The 24369-nt window shown below is 41.9% G+C and overlaps 1 protein-coding gene across 4 annotated transcripts in view; it reads right to left on the minus strand.

The window, feature by feature from the left end:
• PSD3 (pleckstrin and Sec7 domain containing 3) overlaps positions 1–24369 on the minus strand; it is a 286235-nt gene that overhangs the window by 205059 nt on the left and 56807 nt on the right. Inside the window, exon 1 of one of the 4 annotated variants that reach the window (XM_069978145.1) lies at positions 23304–23433. The exons of the other annotated variants lie outside the window; for them this stretch is intronic. Coding sequence (XP_069834246.1) covers positions 23304–23319 — 16 coding nt within the window. The 5' untranslated portion in view covers positions 23320–23433. Of the gene's footprint in view, positions 1–23303; positions 23434–24369 lie in introns of those variants that run through there. 4 annotated transcript variants of the gene reach the window in all.

Raw genomic sequence — 24369 nt, forward strand, 5'->3', positions numbered from 1 at the left:
CACATGTATAATAAAATTTTTGGTTTTTATTCCATTCACAGCTATATATAATGATAATTAAAAAAAAAATATATATAGATCCCCAGGCAACCCCTGAACAGCCAAAAAGTACTGTGTAGGCAAAGAAGCATGCAGAATAATTCCTGCCTCGTGATGCAATACATGCTGCATGCAAAACCATTCAGGGATGGTAGAAGGGGTCCTCCACTCCGCGCGTCTTTAGGACTCATGGCCGTGAAGCTACGGGAAGGGTGACAAACCTTGCAAGCACTGTGCTCAGGCACCTTTTGGGTTAGACTTAAGTAGAGGAGGCTCTAATTTAGATTATACAACCCTCAGCAGGGCCTCATAAATAAATCACAATTTGCAAGGTAAAACATAGTCTTACTTATCTTTACTATTTTTGAGTTCCCCACCACCCACTATGTCCCAATGTTCCAATAACTTCTAAATATCACTGAAAACTAATTTTCAAGCAAATTTTTGTGGCCGTACAACGCTTATCTGAAACCAGCCGCCATATCAAAACTCTGACCACCACTTAAAATGAAAACACTACTTTGTATTTAATGTTATACATCGCTAACGCCGGTCTGAGAGAAAGCAATGAATTCTGATCGCATTAAATAAGAATGTGAAAAGTTATTATGTAAAAGTATACAGAAACTATAGTTAACAGAATCACTAAAATAGCAATGTTCAATGCAATTATAGTGACTGTTTCACCACTAGAGGGAGCTGCTGTACATAGATTGTTATATAGAGCGAAACACATTATCCCTCCTTACATATAGGAAGACACTCCAATAGTTATACATTCAATATGTAAAAAAAGAAGGAAAAAAAAACATAGAATATACTTTAATGAATTAAAACTTGGTGTTTAGTAATATACACGGTATTCCCCTGGATGGAGTATTTTACTCATCTGTCTGTGCTTATCCGTTCATTTAAGAAAATATTAGTCCATAATTGAGACAAGCTACCCTAAGGCTATGTTCACACACTATTTTTTAATGAAGGTTGTTGTGAGTACCAAACGGGTGTGGTTTAGCCTGTTTTAGTTGAAACATTATCGTTCAAATAGAATAATGGCCCTCTTGGGTGTGTCTTATCAAAAGGTCCTTTAAAAATTTAATGCAAAAGATGGCGAAAGGACGGTGAATTTAATAAACTATGTGGGAAAAGCGTAAAATAACGGCCACTGTTTGCGCAATAATGGCTATGAATTAATGACATGAACATGAATTTGATGGCTGCTGTGAACAGTTGACGTTATTTTTTTACATTGTGTGAACCAATAGACTTCAATGGAAATCTTTGAAGAATGAAAACAACGGCTGTTATTTTAAATTCAAATGGCAGTCGCTATTTTACAGCATGTGAACATGGCCTGACATAATGATCCTTTAAAGGGCATTTCTCATCTTTAGGGTATAGCTGTCTGATTGGGGCGGGGGGACTTCTAACCAATGGGCCCCCTGTAACCTCATGAACCTCATGCATCCTAATGGAGTCTTAAAGAGCACCTGTCAGCCGGGATGCCGTGGCCGAGTCCGGCCGACCCCCCGGTGGAGCCCGGAATACTTTACTACTGGAGCAGTCATTTTCTATGGACGTCGGACTCATCTCTACTGCTTTGCATAACGCGCGCTCAGCTTCTGACTGTGATTTCTCCGCCCAGGGACCGGGTTCAGGAGGGGGGGGGGGGGGTCGGCCGGTTTCGGCCACGGCATCCCGGCTGACAGGTGCTCTTTAAGACTCCATTAGGATGCATGACCCACCGCTCTGTTCATGAGGTTACAGTGGGCCCATTTTGGGGGGGGGAGGGGGTCGGGTGGGCTCCGCCACGGCATCCCGGCTGACAGCTTCCCTTTAAGATCATGGGAGGCCACAGCAGTCAGAATTCATGTGGATAGGGGATCATTTTGTACGATTGGAAAACCCCTTTAAAATGTTGGAAACCTTTTTGACCAATCCAGAAAGTGACTTTACTATAAATTTATCATTTACATTTTTTTATATCTTTGATATACCGTATTTTTGGTGATTTTGTTTGTACATATCACACAATGTGGATAGGCTATCAATTGTTTATTTTTAATGATTCAAGCCTCCAGGCCTTACCGTAGTAGAAGTGACGAGTTTGTGTGCACATACCCATGTGACTCATTACTAGGCGACATGTCATTTACACTATGTGCAACACCATTCACAGACTCCTTGGGAATGTAAACTGTTATGTTAGCATGTCAGCTACCCCGCTCATGAATCTCAGCAGCAAGTAATGTACAATGACTATGGGCAGCTGAGAAAGCATTAACTAACCAAGACTACAGATCAGGAACCAGCACTTTTTACTAGAAAAAAAAAAAAAAAGGAATCTATAGACCAACACTTTCTGTTTAGCTACAGGCTACCATTTTTTTTTTCTTTATTAAACGCACAATGAATAATATCATGGAGGCAGTCATACTGCCTTTTGCTTTTCTCTGTTAGGGTGCCTTCACACATACCAGATCCGCAGCGGATTTCAAACTGCATGCGGATCCATGTAGTGTGAAGGTCTATGGGGGTTACATATCCGCAGTGGAATATTCATTCCACTGCCGATATGTAAGCCGGCCTCTTTATAATCCCCCCCCCCCCTGCTGCCGTGCACTGATTGGCTGATGGGGAGCGAGGGGAGCCGGGAGCCTTACACAGCCGCAGCGCTGAGCAGGTAATGTATGCTCCGGGCCGGGGGCTGCGGGATGGTGGGGGGGGGGGGGGGGTTAAAGGGGCCGGGACACATACTGGCAGCAGAACGAAAATTCCGCAACGGGTATGTGACCCATTCACTTCACACTACCAGAATCTGCTGCGTGAAATCCGCTACGGATCCGGTACATGTCAGACTACGCTTAAAAAGGGTTATCCAGGACTGAAATAAAACACAGCTACATTCATATAACAACAGCGTCACCCCTGTGACGCTGTTTGCATCAGTCAGCATCCGTTTTTCTATCAGTTTATTTTTCTTCTTTGGTTTCTTGCTACTTCTGCACATGCTCAGTGAAAAAACGGATGAAAAAAAAATGGATGTGAACGGAAATACCTTCCGTTTTAGATCAGTCCTCTGACTACAATGTAAAAAAAAAAACGGAAGTGCACTTTCCGTTTGTGATCCGTTTTTTTAAGCAGAAAGAAAAATACTGCAAACACTATTTTTTCTTCCGTTCAAAAAAACGGATCTTGAACAGATTGCATGCAAACGGAGCACATGCATGGGAATCTATGGGTATTTTAACGGATCCGACAGTTTCCGTTTTGCTTACTCTAAAACGGAAAAGGTAGACTGAATGGTGCCGGATGGTCAAACGCTAATGTGAACGTAGCCTTAGATTTGTTCCAAGGATGCCCAGGAGGCCAATCTATGCCCTTGTTTTATTTTTTGCTTGACTGGAAAGTCGCCAGGAGCCCTATACACAATACATACCCTGACAGTTCTGCACTGTTTCTGTAAATTGTAACTTATGCACATTAGAAATTAACTAAAAATGTTTAATTTCAAAAATACCTAATAGCCAAACTGAGAGGTCATGATCAGACTGTATACAGAGGCTGGTCATATACAACATTGGCAGTGTTATACAGAGCCTAGTTATTTACAACAATGGCAGTGTTATATACAGCCTGGTTATATACAACATTGTCATTGTTATATACAGCCTGGTTATATACAACATTGGCAGTGTTACAAAGAGCCTGGTTATATAAAACATTGTCAGTGTTATATACAGCCTGGTTATATACAACATTGCTATATACAGAATTGCCAATGTTATATCCATCCTGGTTATATACAACATTGTCAGTGTTATAAAGAGCCTGGTTGTATACAACATTGGCAGTGTTATACAGAGCCTGGTTGTATACAACATTGGCAGTTTTATATACAGCCTAATTATATACAACACTGGCAGTTTTATATACAGCCTGATTATATACTACTCTCACAGTGTTGTATACGGAGCCTGGTTGTATACAACATTGGCAGTGTTCTATACAGCCAGTAGTATATAACTGCCTGTCACTTTAGAGACTGGTTTAGAAGTTACCACATCGGCTGCTAAATGCTAAAGGTGAATTGATCATCTATAACTGTGGTAAACACCAGGGATCATGGAGACCTATTATTTTAAATTTAAGGCAAGGCACTGCTGCACAATTATTGAGCCGTATAATAGCCCCAGTAAGTGAGCGCTGATCTAAGCTACATGGGTATGCTGAGGGCAACCAGCAACATGATGTGAATGGGTCCTAACAATGACGACAGGGACTTTGTAATCAGGCTCCAGGGTGACGGGCATCAGCAGAGGCCACTTAACAGCAACTAGGTGGATCGAATCTCTGGAATCGGTGGGCCTCCTAGGTTCAGGGAAAAGGTTTAGATTTTGCAATGACTTTCACTTTAAAAAAAAAAAAAAAAAAAAAAAAGCAGTGACTAAGACGGATGGAAGGCCTACTGCCACAAAGAGCCTGCAGGAAAATGGAATGAAAGCCTATTAAATCTCACACAAAGTGGAAACATGTGCCGCTGCCATAGTATTACATTCTGTTTGCCGTCTCGCCATTCTTTTCTGAAAGCAAAAGTGCTAAATATACACTGGTGCTCGGAAGGTTAAAATAGAACTCCGAGCTCAAACTCATCCAAGAGCATCCCCCGAAATAGACTGCAAAATCCATCCAGCTCAAGTCAGGAGAAACATCTGAATACACAACAGTCAATACATTATCTGTCCACGTGGAATCTGCTCCAAGAAGAACAAACGTCTCTGGAAAGCAAAGCAAGATCCCCCCCCAACACGTTAGTTTTCCCTGTAACATGTGCTGTCACTTAAGAGCTGGGCAAGGCAGCCGCATAGCATATTGTAAGCACATAGGAATCCAGTCTGCTCCTCTCAACCAAGGTACCAATGCAGCAACCGTACGGCACTGTGCCCTTTAACAAAGACTCCTCCCATTGTGACCGTGTTTTCTCTGGAAAAAAAGGATAGAAGGAAATCTGGTGGATTATATTGCGAGGTCAGGCTGGATCTGATATCCATGGTGTGTATATATAGCAGGTAAGTGCATGCAGCCAGCGTCTGCTTAGTTAATGCAGCACAGCACAGGCTTTTGTGTGGGATCCAGCTGACACTGCATTTTATAGAGATGCGGGGAAGAGACATAATGAAATCATCCATCGTTTTTTCCCTTCCACAGGGAGTCTCGGAATAAATGAGGGATAGATTTCCTCTCCTGTATATAGGATCAGCATGTAGCCTCAGCATGCAGATTGACTGAACGTCCTATAGAAACGCATGTAGAAAAGCAGATTTCTACTATAAAGAAAAAAAACAAAAAACAACAACACAGAGATCTTGTATATTTGCTTGTGACCGAGAACCCATTGTAAAAGGTGAGGAAAGAGATTACTTACAGTAGCAGTGGCATCTGCAGCAGTTACCCATTGATCATTGGATTGCATGGGGGGTCATCAGTACATTGCTTCAGTAAAGTTAGCTTAGCGGAGACGCTGCTAATTCACGCTCTGCTATTCCACAAAACTGGATGCATACTAGTTTCAAATTTCCTGGCACTCTCCTGTCCAGCACTGCACACAGTGATGTAGATGGTAGCATTATGGGAGCGAGGAGGGAGCTGCAGACTCATTCTGTCCAACCTTAAAGCAGGAGGAAAAACGGGCAGGATGTTCTAATGTAACATTAGTGCATCATATCTACACACGGCTAATGCTGCTCTATTTAATAATGCAGGGGAATATTCTACAAACAAATAAGATTCCGGCATCTAGAAGATTTCTTAGTGGGTAGGATATTTAGCACAAAGGGGGTTAAATAAATCAGAAACTTTCCTTGCAGATAAGAAATAGGATCAAGGCTAGTATGTTATGACATGCTTTTATCACACCGCTTCTCTGTCCCGGAGTAAGTCCATTCAGCTCATTTTTATGATGGTTTCAGGTCCATATCATCTCTTCACTGTGAGATGTAAACCAACAAGGCTGGTATCCAAGGGAAATGTCTATATGTATATATACAGGCAGAGGGGGCAGGCTCTACATGGGGTTATATCATGTGTCATTACTCCCTGCAGTGCTGGGATGGGTGATCATTACACACGGCCACCAGCAAAGTAACACAACACTATGACAGACCGATTGTACAGATGGGGAGTGATACGTAGTCTCCGTGAAAGTCGTGTTTATACAAAGCTGGTGTTTGTGAGAGTGGGGCTGTACACAGAGCTGCTCTGCATTATAAACAATAGGTACGAAATAACAATGGCCTAAAAGTCTTTTTTTATTTTCTTGAAAACATCTTGTTCCATAAGTAAGGGCCAACACTGCACCGTAAGCTAGATCGGCACTCACTTACCAAGCCTGTATACGGTGCGATAATTGTGCATGAAGGCTGCAATATATATATTTGTGATGTCCGTGCAGGCCTTGCTTTTTGAACAGTATATAATAAGGTTTATACTTACTCATGCTAAACTGGTGTCCTCCTGCCTCCTCCCCGCTCACTGCAGCCACCACTGACACTCCTGCCCAGTATCTTCAGTGACAGGCTGCTTAGCCAATCACTGATCGAGATGGGACAGCCCTGTGGCCAGTGATTGGCTGAGCGGCCTGTCACTGAAGATACTGGGCCAGAAGTGTCAGTGGTGGCTGCAGTGAGCAGGGAACAGGCAGAAGGACACCGGGGAAGCATGGTAAGTCTCAAACATCTTTGTTATTTTCTGTACACTTCCATCAGCCATCGGCGTGCATCACTATTGCGTGCAGCACAACCGGCGGATGAGGATTTCTAAACTTTAAACTTGCTGAAAGACAATGATCAGGCAATGATTGTTGTGTTTATTACACGGAACTATTGCTGCGTTTACACGGAGCGATAATTCGCTCCATCGTACGGATTAACGATTTCGAAGGAACGTTTTTTTTTTTATAACGATCAGCGTTTAGACGGAACGATATATCGTAAGGAAAAATCATTTTGCGATCGCTTAAGCCAATCTCGCACATAGGTTAAATCGGTGAACGACTGTTTACACGGAACGATCTGCAAATTTTTTTGCGAACGGCGATTTAAGAACATGTTGTAAGATCGAAATGAACGATTGCGCGCTTGTCGTTTGATCGTTCACTGCGTTTACACATACGATTATCGTTCGAATTCGATCGTTATTGTGCAAATTCGAACAATAATCTTTCCATGTAAACGCAGCATTATGTCTGTCCAATTCTGCCTGATTTAGCAGATAAGCGCTCCTTGTAATAGGTCCCTAAGCTGTACATTCTTACCCACCACTCCCAGAATACAGATCAACAAATCTAGCATGGCCCAGAGACTGAACAGGCAGGATCCCAGCCACACTTATGCAGAAGTTATATAGCCACCTCTAAATGAACAGACTATTTTCTGGAATCAGACTAAATGTTTTTCAGAAAAAAATGCAGCTAAAAATGGCATATCGCATAGTGTTTTGTTTTTTTTTCCAGTCAAAAAATGATGCTGACAGATGTTATCTGAGAGTCAATGTGGAAATACGAAACCCCAAAGGACATTTTTTGCTATACCATTTTTTTTAAAGCAGTATGGCTTTTTCAGTGCGTTTGCATTTTTTTAAAAAACTTAGTAGGGCTTGTGTATATCATTTTTTCCCCTTTAGGCTTTTATTGAGGGGTATAATTTCCAGAAAAAAAAAAAGTCAAGTCTATATGCATATTGGCGTTTTTTATTGGTGTTTTTTTTCTAGTTCAACAATAATCATGAAATCATATGATGATTTCACATCATGATAATAATTTACACTAAAATGAGAAAACGGTCTTCCAAAACAACCTTCTGCCTACTTTCTGGGGGATATGTTTCGATCAACTTATTTTAGGCAACAAACTTGTTCAATACATGTCTACGGATGCTAAAATTCATGTAGCGGCTAGGTGGTCGTCCATGCCTTTATTTAAATGGATATTCCCATCTGAGCTTGATATCCCCTACCGCCGTTCTTGTCAGAAAAAGTACATTGTGTGAACATAGCCTAAGGGTATAAACACACACACCGTATACGCAGCGTATTTACTGCTGCGATACGCAGCAGATTAGATCTAAATAACTGAACACAGCATCAAATCTGCTGCGTATCTGTACCCTAAAGGTCAGGATTTTCAAAAACATTGACTTTATTAGTTTTTAACCCTTTTAGCCAATTTTCATCTTGGCCATGAAAATAACAAGGTTTTCCAGGACTCCCTAGGGCCGTATCCAACTTCTTCAGCCACCGCTAATCAAATGCCACACGCTCTGGTTGGGATGGACCCGAGCGTGCTCGAGTTGCGCTCATATCTGCAATGATTCCACAGAAGCGAAAAGCTTATTTGAATGGGTCTCTCATCATGAGTCTCTCATCATTTTTGCTAAAGACATGTTTAACATGAAACAGTATTCCTTAATCCCTGTAGGAAATGAGTCTTTTGATTTTCTTTACACCATACAGGTTGTTCACGGGATTCTATTTTTAGATAATTAAAGTTCCCTACAATGGAACATGTTTTTTCTTGGCACTCAATAGCAGCTGCAGCAACACTGCTCCCCCTCCTCCTACTCATAATCACCGCCAGAATAACTCGATTTCATCTTCCCCCTTCTTGCAGTCTGCATTGCTTGCAATTGCTGGTACTAGTTTTCTCAAAGAATAACTTACAAACTTTTACTACTCACAGTAGTGGCAGCTTTCTTCCTTCCCACTTGTAAATCAGAGGGTTATGCATCTTTTTTATTGTTTATTATAATTGCAAGGTCTGTTCACTTGAATGGGACAATGCTGCAGCTCCTTGCATTACGGCTACTACTTGTACAGTATAGCCATGCAAGGACAAGCAGAATAAACAGTGAAGTGTGACATTCACAGAAGTGCCCAGGTCCCTGGCTGCCGCGCAGCCTCCAACTAAAATTACTGGGCGTAGTCCATAGTGTGAACATACTCTTATTTTTTTTAAAGGGTTTAATAATGCCAATTTTATCAAAACATGACATTTTCAACAAATAAGCAGAAAACACACAGGCATCAAGTTATACCAAACAAGATCAGATGACAAGTTCCGGCAGTATGCATAGTTGAGGTTTAAGAGCCACTTATCTGTAGATTTCTTAATGTCATGGCCCTATCCCGGATAGCAGACACTTTATGGGAAGGACAAATAGGTAACAACAAAGACCTAAAGGGGCACTCCAGCGAAAAACTTTTTCCCAGTAATTGAAACACATTTATATAAATTTGTAATATGCTTCAATCACCTATCTGCCCCCCTTCCCTGTCTTTTCCCCCCTTCAACCCCCCCACCAAGAAGTGAAGTAAACTCATTCTTACCTTATGACTGTTGACCCAAGGCTGCTCTGTGGTGGCCATTTTGTGACAATGACATCATCTGCATAGGCACAGCTTCCTGGTTTGGGCTTTCTCATGATGCACTTGGTCTCCTGTGATGTCTAAGGGCCAGTTCACACGGCGTAATTCCGCGGCGGACCTCTCCGCCACACTCAGTGTACTGCTTTCAGTAAATGAGAATGCGCGTGCTTGTCCGCTACCGCCGCTCTCCGCTCAAGAAACTAACATGTTAGTTCTTTGAGCGGATGAGTGTGCCCTCTCCCATTCGCTCAAAGCAGCGGAATTACGCTGTGTGAACTGGCCCTAACTGACTCTGTAAAACTGTTAGATGGCTTATGGTGCTTTTACACGGAGCGATAATTCGCTCGATCGCACGATTAACGATTCCGCATGAACGATGTGTTTTTCATAACGATCAGCGTTTAGACGGAACGATATAACATACGGAAAAATCGTTTTGCGATTGTTTAAGCCTATCTCACACATAGCTTAAATCGGTGAAAGACTGTTTACACGGTACGATCTGCGAATTTTTTGTGAATGACCAACGATGATTTGAGAACTTTTTGAAAGATCAAAATGAACGATTTCTCGCTCGTTGCTTGATTGTTCGCTGTGTTTACAAAGAACTATTATATATCGCTCAAATAAAGCACCCTATATATGGGAATGTATGAGATGACCAGGGATTTTCAATGTGATAAGGAAAGGGTCTCTGGAGATTTCCTTGCCATGATCACCACCTTTCTAAGCATACCTGGGGAGATAGAATGCGTGGGAAGTCAAAATGCTGGTGCAAAAACAGCAGCAGTGACGACCAGAAAGGCAGTACTCTAGGACATGGAAACACTAAATGTAGAAAAGTGCCCGTGTGATCTTTCGTTGCCATCCCCAAAAGTTTCAATCGGGCTGGAGTAAAATAGTGAACATACCCTTAAAGCTGAATTCAAGCAAAAATTCAAAGCCCCAATGACTTTCATGGGATTTATCTAGTGGAATCCACCAAAAGAATTGACCCGTCAATTCTTTGGGCGGAAAGCAGATCCAGGGAGAAACATTCTGCTCGTCAATTCCACCGTGTGGACAACAGAGCAGACATTCCATTGAACACAATAGGACATTGCTCTGTACATATTTTACGAGCGGAATTTCAAGCAGAATATCCGTAAAATTGAGTGAGGATTTAGTTTTAAATTTACGCAGTGTGAATATACCCTAATAATCCAGCTGGTGAGTGGACTAGTAAAGCATGCACATTGTCGGTTCGTTTCCTCAGGGGACAAGAAGGGATCCCAGTTCTAGTGAGCAGTCCCACACCAATCAGTTTTAAACCTTTGAAATGTTTTATTTTTAAGAATACTATTTTATCACATTTTACTATATTTTAAAATAATCTTGAGACCCGTGCAGGTTTCTCTCTGGCCACCAAGCCTAATGATAAGCCGAAACTTCCTGTTTTATAAAAAAAAAAAAAAAAAACACACACACACACACACACAACACTTTAGTATATAGATAAAATGAGATCAGACCATTCAAAATAGGTGATGGTCGCAGCTCTTCTACTCCCTATCACTGACAATGAAGAAAAAAAAAAAAAAAAACATTCCTTTTAAAAGGCAACTCCAGTGAAAATGTGTATGTTTCAAATCAACTGGTTTCAGAAGGGTATAAAGATTTGTAAATTATTTCTATTTAAAAAAACAACAGTCTTCCAGTACTTATCAGCTGCTGTATGTTCTGCCGGAAGTGGTGTATCCTTTCCAGTCTGACACAGCGCTCTCTGCTGCCACAACTGACCATGTCAGGAACTGTCCAGAGCAGTAGCAAGTCCTCTCTGGACAGCTCGTGTTCAGCTCAACTTCCTGCAGGGCATGCAGCAGCTTTAGATTTTTAAATAGAAGTAAATGATAAATCTATATAACTTAATGATATCAGTTTATTTAAAAGAAAGAAAGTACCACTTTAAAGCAGTATATTAGGATTATGGAATGATGTCACTCAAAGTAACAGCAAACAGGTTCAAGTCAAAAATCAGATCTAAAACTAATTATATATATATATATATACACATACATACATACATACACACAGATGTAGCCAGGGTTAACATGATCCCTGACGCAACAATTGTGTCAGGGAGCTGTGTTAAGTCAAATTGAGTGTCGAGTTAAATGCTTCATTGTGATCAAGTTAACACAGGCTACATCTGTATATATATACACACACACACATATATATATATTATATATATATTTATTTATTGGGGATGGTATAAACCCGAACCCTCGGTAATGATTCCCGCTGTCTGCCCGCTCCGTGCAGCGGGCGGACCACCTGGAAAACTAGGGTACAGCCATAGCCATAGGCTGTATCCCAGTTTTCCAGGCGGTCCTCCCGCTGTATCCGCCCACTGCACGGAGTGGGCAGACAGCGGGAATCCGATGCCGAGCGTTGGGGTTCATCCGAACCCGAACCTTGGCAGGTTCGGACCATCCCTAATATTATATATATATATATATATATATATATATATATATATATATATATATATATATATATATATATATACACACACACACACACATACATACATATACACTCACCGGCCACTTTATTAGGTACACCATGCTAGTAACAGGTGGTCTTCTGCTGCTGTAGCCCATCTGCCTCAAAGTTGGACGTACTGTGCGTTCAGAGATGCTCTTCTGCCTACCTTGGTTGTAACGGTTGGCTATTTGAGTCACTGTTGCCTTTCTATCAGCTCGAACCAGTCTGCCCATTCTCCTCTGACCTCTGGCATCAAAAAGGCATTTCCGCCCACAGAACTGCCGCTCACTGGATGTCTTTTCTTTTTCGGACCATTCTCTGTAAACCCTAGAGATGGTTGTGCGTGAAAATCCCAGTAGATCAGCAGTTTCAGAAATACTCTGACCAGGCCTTCTGGCACCAACAACTATGCCACGTTCAAAGGCCCTCAAATCACCTTTCTTCCCCATACTGATGCTCAGTTTGAACTGCAGGAGATTGTCTTGACCATGTCTACATGCCTAAATGCACTGAGTTGCCGCCATGTGATTGGCTGATTAGAAATTAAGTGGTAACGTGCAGTTGGACAGGTGTACCTAATAAAGTGGCCGCTGAGTGTATATACATACATACATACACACACACACACACACACACACACACACACACACACACACACACACATATTTATTTTATTACTATGTACAGAAATGGTGGAACTTACATGTCTAGCTGATAACTACATTATAGGAATGTGGTTTGCATCATATGATTACATAGCTGATCTGTCAGCCAGTAATAATATTACTAGTGGAAGCTGACATGGTCTCTGGTAAACAGCGTTCCCCTCCTCAGTCATGGTAAGGCTCCCGTCATGCATCTCATTTGTTCTGTTTACAAATGTGTAAGAGCCGAGGATGAATGTAAATGAAGCATAAGGTGAGTCACATCGGCCTGAGAAATCCGATCATCAAACATGGAGGCTGTGCCAGGAATCCAGCACATCTAATCTACGCCTGTCAGGAAGCCTTCCACCTACATTTATTCTGGCTGCATCTCATTATGTGGAGTATAAAAAAAGATTAATTCACCTCTATGAATGTATTTCACCTTCATGTATAAACCATATTCTGTATACCAGGTTATATAACCCTCTCCGTGTCTCCTTTCAGGTTACTGATGCAGCAGAGGTGTGTGTCGGATAAAGTCATAAGCATCCGGCCCACTGGGAAGAAGACTTTAAACTACGTAGAACTAGAGCGGCAGATTTTGCTTCACACTAACCTTCACTGCGGGACTGAAACTGTATCTGTCATATTTCTAGAACTGGAAATCTGCCCAGAACTACAGTTAGGGCCAGAAATATTTGGACAGTGACACAAGTTTTGTTATTTTAGCTGTTTACAAAAACATGTTCAGAAATACAATTATATATATATAATATGGGCTGAAAGTGCACACTCCCAGCTGCAATATGAGAGTTTCCACATCCAAATCGGAGAAAGGGTTTAGGAATCCTAGCTCTGTAATGCATAGCCTCCTCTTTTTCAAGGGACCAAAAGTAATTGGACAATGGACTCTAAGGGCTGCAATTAACTCTGAAGGCGTCTCCCTCGTTAACCTGTAATCAATGAAGTAGTTAAAAGATCTGGGGTTGATTCCAGGTGTGTGGTTTTGCATTTGGAAGCTGTTGCTGTGACCAGACAACATGCGGTCAAAGGAACTCTCAATTGAGGTGAAGCAGAACATCCTGAGGCTGAAAAAAAAGAAAAAATCCATCAGAGAGATAGCAGACATGCTTGGAGTAGCAAAATCAACAGTCGGGTACATTCTGAGAAAAAAGGAATTGACTGGTGAGCTTGGGAACTCAAAAAGGCCTGGGCGTCCACGGAAGACAACAGTGGTGGATGATCGCCGCATACTTTCTTTGGTGAAGAAGAACCCGTTCACAACATCAACTGAAGTCCAGAACACTCTCAGGGAAGTAGGTGTATCTGTCTCTAAGTCAACAGTAAAGAGAAGACTCCATGAAAGTAAATACAAAGGGTTCACATCTAGAAACCAATTTATCAATTCTAAAAATAGACAGGCCAGAGTTAAATTTGCCGAAAAACACTTCAAGAAGCCAGCTCAGTTCTGGAAAAGTATTCTATGGACCAGTGCTTCTCAAACTGTGAGGCGGGCCTCACCAGTGAGGCGCCCCCTAGTTGTTGGTGAGGCCCAGCTGGGGAGCCAGTTTTCACAGAAGTGACTATGCACAGTCCTTTTGCTTTTTGAAAAATCTCCATTTTAACAACTTTATTAACTTATTTTGTACCTGCTTTATTAGTATAGAGAGCTTGGGAGATGGATGAAAGCTAGTCCTAGCATTATTTCCAGCTTTTAATTGGACTTTCACCACAGATGGTGAGGCCCTGGCATCCTCTTGGTCAGTCTGGTGAGGCGCATGCATTGCCTTGGTCTGTTGGGTGAGGCTCCAGTAGAAAAAGTTTGAGAAGCGCTGCTATGGACAGATGAGACAAAGGTCAACCTGTACCAGAATGATGGGAAGAAAAAAAAAAGTTTGGAGAAGAAAGGGAACGGCACATGATCCAAGGCACACCACATCCTCTGTAAAACATGGTGGAGGCAACGTGATGGCATGGGCATGCATGGCTTTCAATGGCACTGGGTCACTTGTGTTTATTGATGACATAACAGCAGACAAGAGTAGCCGGATGAATTCTGAAGTGTACCGGGATATACTTTCAGCCCAGAATCAGCCAAATGCTGCAAAGTTGATCGGACAGCGCTTCATAGTACAGATGGACAATGACCCCAAGCATACAGCCAAATCTACCCAGGAGTTCATGAGTGCAAAAAAGTGGAACATTCTGCAATGGCCAAGTCAATCACCAGATCTTAAACCAATTGAGCATGGATTTTACTTGCTCAAATCCAGACTTAAGACGGAAAGACCCACAAACAAGCAAGACCTGAAGGCTGCGGCTGTAAAGGCATGGCAAAGCATTAAGAAGGAGGAAACCCAGCGTTTGGTGATGTCCATGGGTTCCAGACTTAAGGCAGTGATTGCCTCCAAAGGATTCGCAACAAAATATTGAAAAAAATATATATTTTGTTTGGGTTATGTTTATTTGTCCAATTACCTTTGAGCTCCTAAAATGTGGAGTGTTTGTAAAGAAATGTGTACAATTCCTACATTTTCTATCAGATATTTTTGTTCAACCCTTCAAATTAAACGTTACAATCTGCACTTGAATTCTGTTTTAGAGGTTTCATTTCAAATCCAATGCGGTGGCATGCAGAGCCCAACTCGCGAAAATTGTGTCACTGTCCAAATATTTCTGGCCCTGACTGTACATCCAATGACAACTCATTGTACAGCCATTGACGACACACATATTCCATGCCACTGTGCCATGCCTCTCAGCTATGTATTGGATTCTCATACTCTGACTAATTCTGTCATATATCCTGTGTTCAAATCTCACCAAGAACAACATGTTCTCCCATTGTTGGTTTCCTCCAGGTTCTCCTTACACATAAATTAAAGGGGTATTCCACTAAATTCCTTCCTACTTGTTATTATCTATTCCGTCTTCTCCCCCAGTTCTGAGCTGCTGCTTTTTGCTAAAAACACAAAAATCTGTGGGTGAGCTTTTTTTCTCCGTCTACCCCTCCTCCCACCTCTGAGACAGATGATATAAACAAATCCCTGGCAGGCTTTATTTGCAACATTGTAGCTTCTTTGTAATGCTGGGAGGGTTATTCTGAGGTCAAGTTGCTAATGAACTCACTGTGATTATCCCTCCTGGCATTACAAAGAAGCTACAATGTTGCAGATAAAGCCAGTCAGGGACTTATTTATATCATCTGTCTCTGAAGGGAGGGAGGAGGAAAAGGAGAGAGAGAGAAAAGCTCACACACAGATTTTTGAGTCTTCAGCAGAAAGCAGCAGCACAGAACTGGGGGAAGGAGACAGAATAGAAAACAACAAGTATGGAAGGAATTGTGAGCAGAAACATATCAAAAGTTATGTTTGAGTGGAATACCCCTTTAAAGAGGCCCGCCACTCTACTGAGCCCCATGTGATCACTCACATACATGTGTAATCTGGAAAAGGTCGGCACTCCGATAACAAGCGGTGCCTGGGCCAAATAAAGAACATCAAAAAGAAGAATCCCGGCACTCGCCAACTTCTGCAAAGTGATTTATTTACACGTGCATATACAGACAGGCGGATAAGGACACGTTTCGGCGTAAAGCCTTTCTCAACAAGCCTATTAGGCTTGTTGAGAAAGGCTTTACGCCGAAACGCGTCCTTATCCGCCTGTCTGTATAAGCACGTGTAAATAAATCACTTTGCAGAAGTTGGCGAGTGCCGGGATTCTTCTTTTTGACACTCACATACATGTACACGAGGATACAGAAAAAGAATCCTGTCCCTGACATACACGCTGATGTGGGAAGGAGTGAAAGGGGTTGGCCACTTTGTAGTAAGATAGTCCAGTGTGCAGTAATAGTAATATGCTATATCCAGATGTGCCCCTGGTGAGTTCTCTGTTTTGTAGATTTTATATTATATACAAGACAACCAGCGAGGCATAAAGCGTGGCAGATGTGGTACATTCCAGGACAGTGTCTCAGTCTCTGGAGCTGCATAAAAACCTCCTGTGGGCTGCAGGACACGTGTGTGATCACCATTTACTGTGCTGTAAATTCAAGAAAATCAAGTAAACCTTCTTTCTCCTTGGGTTACCAGCTGTTCTCTGTATGGCATCAACTGGTATCAGAGAGTTACGTAGATTTGTCATTTACTTCTTTAAAAGTCTTGTCAAGTCTTCCAATACTTATCAGCTGCTGTATGTCCTACAAGAAGTGGTGTATTCTTTCCACTCTGACACAGTGCTCTCTGTTGCCACCTCTGTCCAGAGCAGTAGCAAATCCCTATAGAAAACCTCTCCTGCTCTGGACAGTTCCTGTCTCGGACAGAGGTGGCAGCAGAGAGCACTGTGTCAGACTGGAAAGAATACATTTCCTGCAGGACATACAGCAGCTGATTAGTACTGGAAAGATTGAGATTTTTTAATAGAAGTAATTTACAAATCTGACAAGCTGATTTGAAAATATTTTTTTTTTCCTGCCAGAGTACCCCTTTTAACCCTTTGAGATAAATAAAAAAAAAAAAAAAAGTGACCCTTCCTCCTTCCGTTGCTTGTTCATAACACTGCTGCTGCTGGGACCTGGAAGCTGTGGAGCACATGAGAGAAGACTGGGAGCGGGGAGGGGTAAGGTGTCGGGTGTTTGGGCAAGAGCTGCATGGACATCGCTAACAATGTCCATGCAGCTCTTACCGCCCGCAGCCCCGGCCCGGAGCATACATCACCTGCTCCAGGCTCCTGCCTGCTTCGGGGCCTCCCGTAATCCCCCGGCGGGCAGCCAATCAGTGCGCTCCCCTCGCTCGTCATCAGCTAATCACTGCACGGCAGCACTTATTGGCTGATGAGGAGCAAGGGGAGCCAGGAGCTTCACACAGCTGCAGCACCAAACAGGTGATGTGTGCTTCAAGCCGGGGCTGCAGGCTGCTGGGGGTTAAAGGGGCCGCGTTACATACATGCAGCGGAATGAAAATTCTGCTGCAGGTATGTGACCCCATAGGCCTTCACTATACCAGGATCCGCAGCGGATTTCGCTACAAACTGGCAGTGTGAAATCTGCTGCTGATCCGGTACGTGTGAAGGCACCCTAAGACTTCTTTGTAATACAATGTCCATTGCTCTGATGCTCCTCTTATCAGGCCTGCAGGTAACCATTGCCCTAGCACTGAGATACGTACCTGCACACCTCCCCTTACCGGCAGTGCAACATGCTGGACACCCACTTAGAATGTTAGCTTCATAATATGTATATTGCTATACATTAGTGAGCTAAATAATAAATGTGCAAAAATGCACTACGTTCCTTCCTAGCTGAGCAAGCACATGTCGCCGTCTGTCAGTCAGGATGACATTTACACATCATAATTCATGGATTTCTTCTGATGATAGTAGGAGCCAATAATCTCATAACAACAACAACAACAACAACAACAACAACAACAACCACTATCAGGATAGTAGCCTAAATATGTAGCTAGACATAGGGAGAGACTTATCAAACTGGTGTAAAGTAGAATTGGCTCAGTTGCCCCTAGCAACCAATCAGATTCAACCTTCCATTCCTCACAAATTCTTTGAAAAATTAAACATGGAATCTGATTGGTTGCTAGGGGAAACTAAGATAATTCTACTTTACACTAGTTTGATAAACATCCGCCATAGTGTCTCGGTATGTTTTTGGCATTTATTGAAAACTTTTCTTTTGAGCCTTTACATCTCAGTTTCCTTTTTGGGTTGTACATTTCCTAAAAACCATCATTCACTTTGCGAACAGCCCCACAGCTTTTGCATTAGCACAAAAGTCATCTGGAAAAAAAAAATCTAAAAGCAATTCAAGGAACAGCCTAACAATATGGTGCCTAGTTTAAGGCGGATCTGTCATAAGTGTCTTGCTGTCTGAACCACAGGCAGCATGAAACAGGGACAGGCTCCCTTATACCATTTCAGAGATATCACAGTTTAATAGATGACCAAGAATGGGGCTTCCAGTCACAGATACAGCCCCAGACTAATTTCTCCCTATCTGTGCATGCAAGTTCCCAAATATAGGGAAGCACAATATACTGAAAGGTCCATTTAGCTCCAACTAGCACATATTTTACCATTTATTGAATAGCCGCCACAACAGAAAACCATTGTGTCATAGTTATTAATGGTGTAGTAATAAACCTGGAGTTCCTCCTCTCCCCCTTAGTATTGATTGATTGATGGCCACAGTATATAAAGGCAGATATACAATGATCGTCAATAAATAGTGAGTAGGGACAGGACTCTCTTGTTGTTTCTTACTAGGTGTTATGAAAAAATAAAAATAAGAACCTTAAAGAGGCACTGTTGCAAAATAAAAAAAAAATAAAGAAATCACCAGGGGTTGTGATCACAAGCAGTTTTACAATATCCTATCTTTAGTTTTTTATGTTTAAATCAACATTGTACATATGGCCACTAGGTGTCTCCCTTCACTGCACATGTATACAGCTGTGTATGAGCGTCCACATTCAGTAGCAGAGAATTTTGGGGGTGCTCACATTGTATGGTCAGCTCTCCTGTCATGCAGCATCAAAACCTCTGTAACCACACAGTGACATTATACTGACTGAATTTTTACATAACAAAAAGCATTGTCTCCTGGTAAGCTGCATATCTGATACTATATTTAGTAAAAGTTAATAATATAATTAGTCTTAGTTAATTGCCCTCAGTTGATATACAACCTGCATGATGGCCTAATGTATAAAATGTTGATTTAAATGGGTAGTGCGGCGGCCCCCTCCCCTTAGGCCACCAACCTCACTTCCGGTCTGGGTGCAGAAAATGGGAGAGAAAAGGCTGCCGACGCGCATGCGCACCGGCAGCCTTTTTATTGGCTGGAGCGCATCACATGGCTTCCAGCAAGCTCAGACAATTAGGGCTGAGCAAGCTGGAAGCCATGTGATGCGCTCCAGCCAGACCGCTTATTAAAGGATAGTGCGGTCTAAAACATTTTTTCACTAAATAACACACATTACAAAGTTATACAACATTGTAATGTGTGTCACTTAAGTGAATGGCCCCCTTTCCCGGCCCCCTTTCCCTGCCCCCGCCCCCGACTGTGGACCCAGAGGTGTGATGCAGTATACATACGGAATCACTGTCAAACTCGGCCGCCATCTTAGGATGATCACCTCATCTTCATAAAGCCGCCCGACTGCTTTGCTCAGGGCTGGAGCAGTCAGGCCGGCCTCCTGAAGATGACGTAGTCGTCCAAAGAAGTTGTATAATTTTGTAATGTGTGTTATTAAGTGAAAACATGTTTTAGACCGCACTACTCCTTTAACACACTTTACATAACTTTGTAATGTGTGTTAATTAAGCAGAAAAAGAAAAAACACTGCACAACCCCTTTAAATATAGAAAACAAAACAAAACAAAAAAAAATAGAGTATATTACAAAACTGCTTGAGATCACAGCCCCTGCTGACTAAGAAATTAAAATTACGACAGGTAAACCTTAATTAGGTTTCATAAAATAGATACATAAAAAGCTCTACAAAGGTATGCCTCAATTAGCTGAAGATGAACACAACCTCACAGCTGGGGTTAAGAGGTTTATACTGTATGTTGTTCATTATGTCCTTACATTAAAGAGTCAATGTCGTATTTTTTTATTTTTTTTTGCAGAAATCAATAGTCCAGGCGATTTTAAGAAACTTTGTAATTGGGTTTATTAGCCAAATATGCCATTATCTGCATTTAAAAAGCCTTTTCCCAGGTCCCCCCCCCTCCCTCCTCTTTTCCATCCACTGCAAAAAATCTGAAAATTGTTACTTGTTGCATCAGACACAACCCTGTCTGTTCTAGGGAGAGGGGAGGGGGGAGGAGGGAGTTAGCCGACAGCAAAGAGCAGATAACAAAGGATTACAGGCACAGAGCTGGGTGTAATCAGAACTTAGAGAGGTCAGTGGTGACTGTCAGAGGAGATAAAGGGTGAGGTATTTGTAAATTAACTCTTTGTTGTCCTGTTTTGGTCTTTTATTTAGCTCTCTCCATAGGAGAACAATGAAGACAGGGGGGAGAGCTTCAAACTGCTTTTTCATAATAAAAATGCATTTTTCGGCTAATAAACCCAATTACAAAGTTTCTTAAAAACCTGGACTATTGATTTCTGCAAAAAAGAATTTCACGACAGTGAAGTCTGCAGCAATGTTACTGTAGCGCCCTCTCCTGGGCTGGCAGCTGCACTTCCCTGCTCGTTCTGGCGCATTCAGTGAGGTCCCTTGTTCTTCCCATTTTGGAGCATGCTGGTGGCCTGATTCAGGTCAGTAGCTAAGCCAGCCCCTAAGAACTCAGCCAGACAGCCAGCCATCTTCTAGTACATCCCTGACAAAGACATGGGAAGAAGCTCTCACTCTATCAATGTTGGAATGAAACAAAGTGGAGCTGCCAGGACCATTAGAGGACCACTGAAAGTAGGATAACGCTGCAGTGATAAAAAAAAAAAACCACAGTATATCAGTAAGTTCAGTGATTTTACTCAGTGATTATTTTTTGCTGCTGGATAAACCCTTTAATAACTATATAGCATGTTGCTATGAGAATTCAGAATACAACTGTCTAAGGGGGAGATTTATCAAACTGGTGTAAAGTAGAATTGTCTTAGTTGTAACTAGCAACCAATCAGATTCCACCTTTCATTTTCCAAAGAGTCTGTGAGGAATGAAAGGTGGAATCTGATTGGTTGCTAGGGGCAACTAAGACAATTCTACTTTACACCATGTTTGATAAATCTCCCCCTAAATTTCTTGTTATCTATCCTAAAGTGAAGTCCGTTTTAAATAGAAGTTACGTGACTAAACACTTAAGTTAGGCCAGGTTTACAAAGGGTACTTTCAAATCAACTGGTTTCAGAAATTTAAATAGAATTGTTAATTTACATCTACTTTAAAAATCTCAAGTCTTTCAGTACTTATCAGCTGCTGTATGTCCTGCATGAAGTGGTGTATTCTTTCCAGTCCGACACTGCTCTCTGCTGACACCTCTGTCCAGGTCAGGAACTGTCCAGAGCATGAGAGGTTTTCTATGGGGATTTGCTACTGCTCTGGACAGTTCCTGACATTAACAGAGGTGGCAGCAGAGAGCACTGTGTCAGACTGGGTGGAAAGAATACACCACTTCCTGCAGGACATACAGCAGCACTTCAGATTTTTTTTATAAGTGAATTACACATCTAGAACTCAAAAGTGGATTCTACATCTAAAAGTTGAGGTCTATACTTGGCGCTCTGCTTGCAGTATATGTATGCTGTTAAAGGCTGGTTGCCAGTCCCGTGCTAGCAATATAAGGGAAATACAGATATATTTAATACAGCATTAAGCGCCTCACTAAGGGCGCATTTACACAGACAGAATTATCTGACAGATTTTTGAAGCCAAAGCGAGGAATGGGTTTGAGAAGAGGAGAAATCTCAGTCTTTCCTTTATGATCTGTTGTCTGTTTATAATCTGTTCCTGGCTTTGGCTTCAAAGATCTGTCAGATAAATCTCTGTGTAAATGCACCATCACTGTGTACTATAAAGTGTGTTCTGCAATCTGGCCACTAGATGTCATATGTTTGCATGCAGATGGAGTTGCAATGATGTTATAATAAAGAGTGTCAGTACTCACTGCGGGAGATCTTCTTAAGGATTCATCGCAACAGAGTCTGAATACATATGAATATGGTGTTCCACAACGTTCCAGGGATCTGTTTAGTGTATAGTCCCATGGGTTGTATGTTCGCTGGGACCGTGCCCCAGTTGGTGGCACTACTTCTACCAGCACACAATGTCCGGTGTGAACAGTTAGTGACATCACTAGACTGGGCTAGAGGTCTGTGTGGGTCAGAAAGCTACATGGTTCTGCAATCATTATTTCCTTCATCAGGGATGCTTTCAAGTGACCAGTGTCCTCATTTTATACCTTTTTGGTCTCCTTTTTGGTCATAAAAGGAGGACACTGGTCACGTAAAAGCATCCCTGATAAAGGTAATAGTGTTTGGAGAAAGATGTAGGATCAGCTTTCTGACCCACACAGACCTCTGTAGCCCAATCTGGGGATGTCACTAGCTGCTCACACCAGATACTGTGTGCTGGTAAAAGCTGGGCCGCCAACTAGGCCATGAACATACAACCCATTGGACTATACACCAAACAGATACCTGGAACATTGTAGAACACCATCTTCATTGGGATTCATCACAACAAAGCCTGAATACATAAGAAGATTTCCCATAGTGAGTACTGACACCCTTTATTGTAACATCAAGTACTGCAACTCAATCTGCATGCATACATATGACATCTAGTGGTCAGATTGTAGAACACACTTTATAGTACACAGTGGGGGCACTTACAATATTAACTATATCTAAATTAAACAACTATATAACTTTCTGAGAGTAGTTGATTGGGGTGTGTGTGTGTGTGGGGGGGGGGGGGGGGGGTTGCCTTAATGCAGATTTAGACAGGGGTCCCCTTTAGAGCTGCACCTGGCACCATACATGCACAGACCGCTCTTACAAACAACGCTGAAGTGACAGTAACACACAATATTCCACAAACACACAAAAGAGAACTAGAACATGTATTCATGTGATTGTGTCAGCAGTGAAATGTGACCATCACATATAAAATATTCAAAGAGTCAAGATAGTCAGCTCACCCAAGTGCATGGACATGCGGCAGGAATCAGCAGGAGGCACGAAGAAAGCAAGCAGAAGCCCAGCACTCTGTGACGTCAAACCAGGATCCACAGTACAAAATCAATGAAAGTAGCAGGAAAACCGACGCGTTTCAGGAAGGACTATCCCTTAGTCATAGCATTGCTATGTGAGAAAAAATGGGGAAGCCCTTTAAATACTTTATTTTAGTGTGAAATTATTCAATTAAAGTGAAATTAGATATTATCCCTAACAAAAATATAGAAATACGAAATGGTATTTAAAAAAATAAACAAAAGAAAAAAAAAAAGAGAAATCACATAATTGCGCAATAAGTATCTGTGAAAGATTTGTAGATGAGGAACAAAAAGAAGGGGCATTCCTGTCTGATATATAGATAGCATATCACTAAGATATATCATTGTATAATACATGGAAATCTGACCTCTGGGACCCCAAACTCTGAGAATACTGCACTGATTTCACTGTGTTCCCTCCACTGGTTTTTTTTACTGCACAGGGGTGTTCTGCTGTGCAGTAAAAATAACTGCATCTAGCCCCATTAAAAGGGGAACTCTATATGATTTTTTTTCTTTCAAATCAATGGGTGTCAGAAAGTTAAATAGATTTGGAATTTACTTTTATTTAAAAATCCTCAGTCTTCCAGTACTTATCAACTGCTGTATGTCCTGCAGGAAGTGGTGTATTCCTTCCAGTCTGACACAGTGCTTTCTGCTGCCACCTCTGTCCGTGACAGGAACTGTCCAGAGTAGCAGAGGTTTTCTATAGGGATTTGCTACTGCTCTGGACAGTTCCTGGCATGGACAGAGGTGGCAGCAGAGAGCACTGTGACACACTGGAAAGAATACACCACTTCCCGCAGGACATACAGCAGCTGATAAGTACCGAAAGACTGGAGATTTTTAATTACAAGTAAATTACAAGTTTACATTTCTAAAACAAGCCAATTTGAAAGGGAAAAAAATTCACCGGAGTACCCCTAAAATAGAGCTGTCCTGTAGTTCCTGTGAACTGCAGCACCTTAAAGAGACTGTGAAGTTGCTGCAG

This window comes from Dendropsophus ebraccatus, chromosome 7, assembly GCF_027789765.1.
Source record: "Dendropsophus ebraccatus isolate aDenEbr1 chromosome 7, aDenEbr1.pat, whole genome shotgun sequence".
NCBI lineage: Eukaryota > Metazoa > Chordata > Amphibia > Anura > Hylidae > Dendropsophus > Dendropsophus ebraccatus.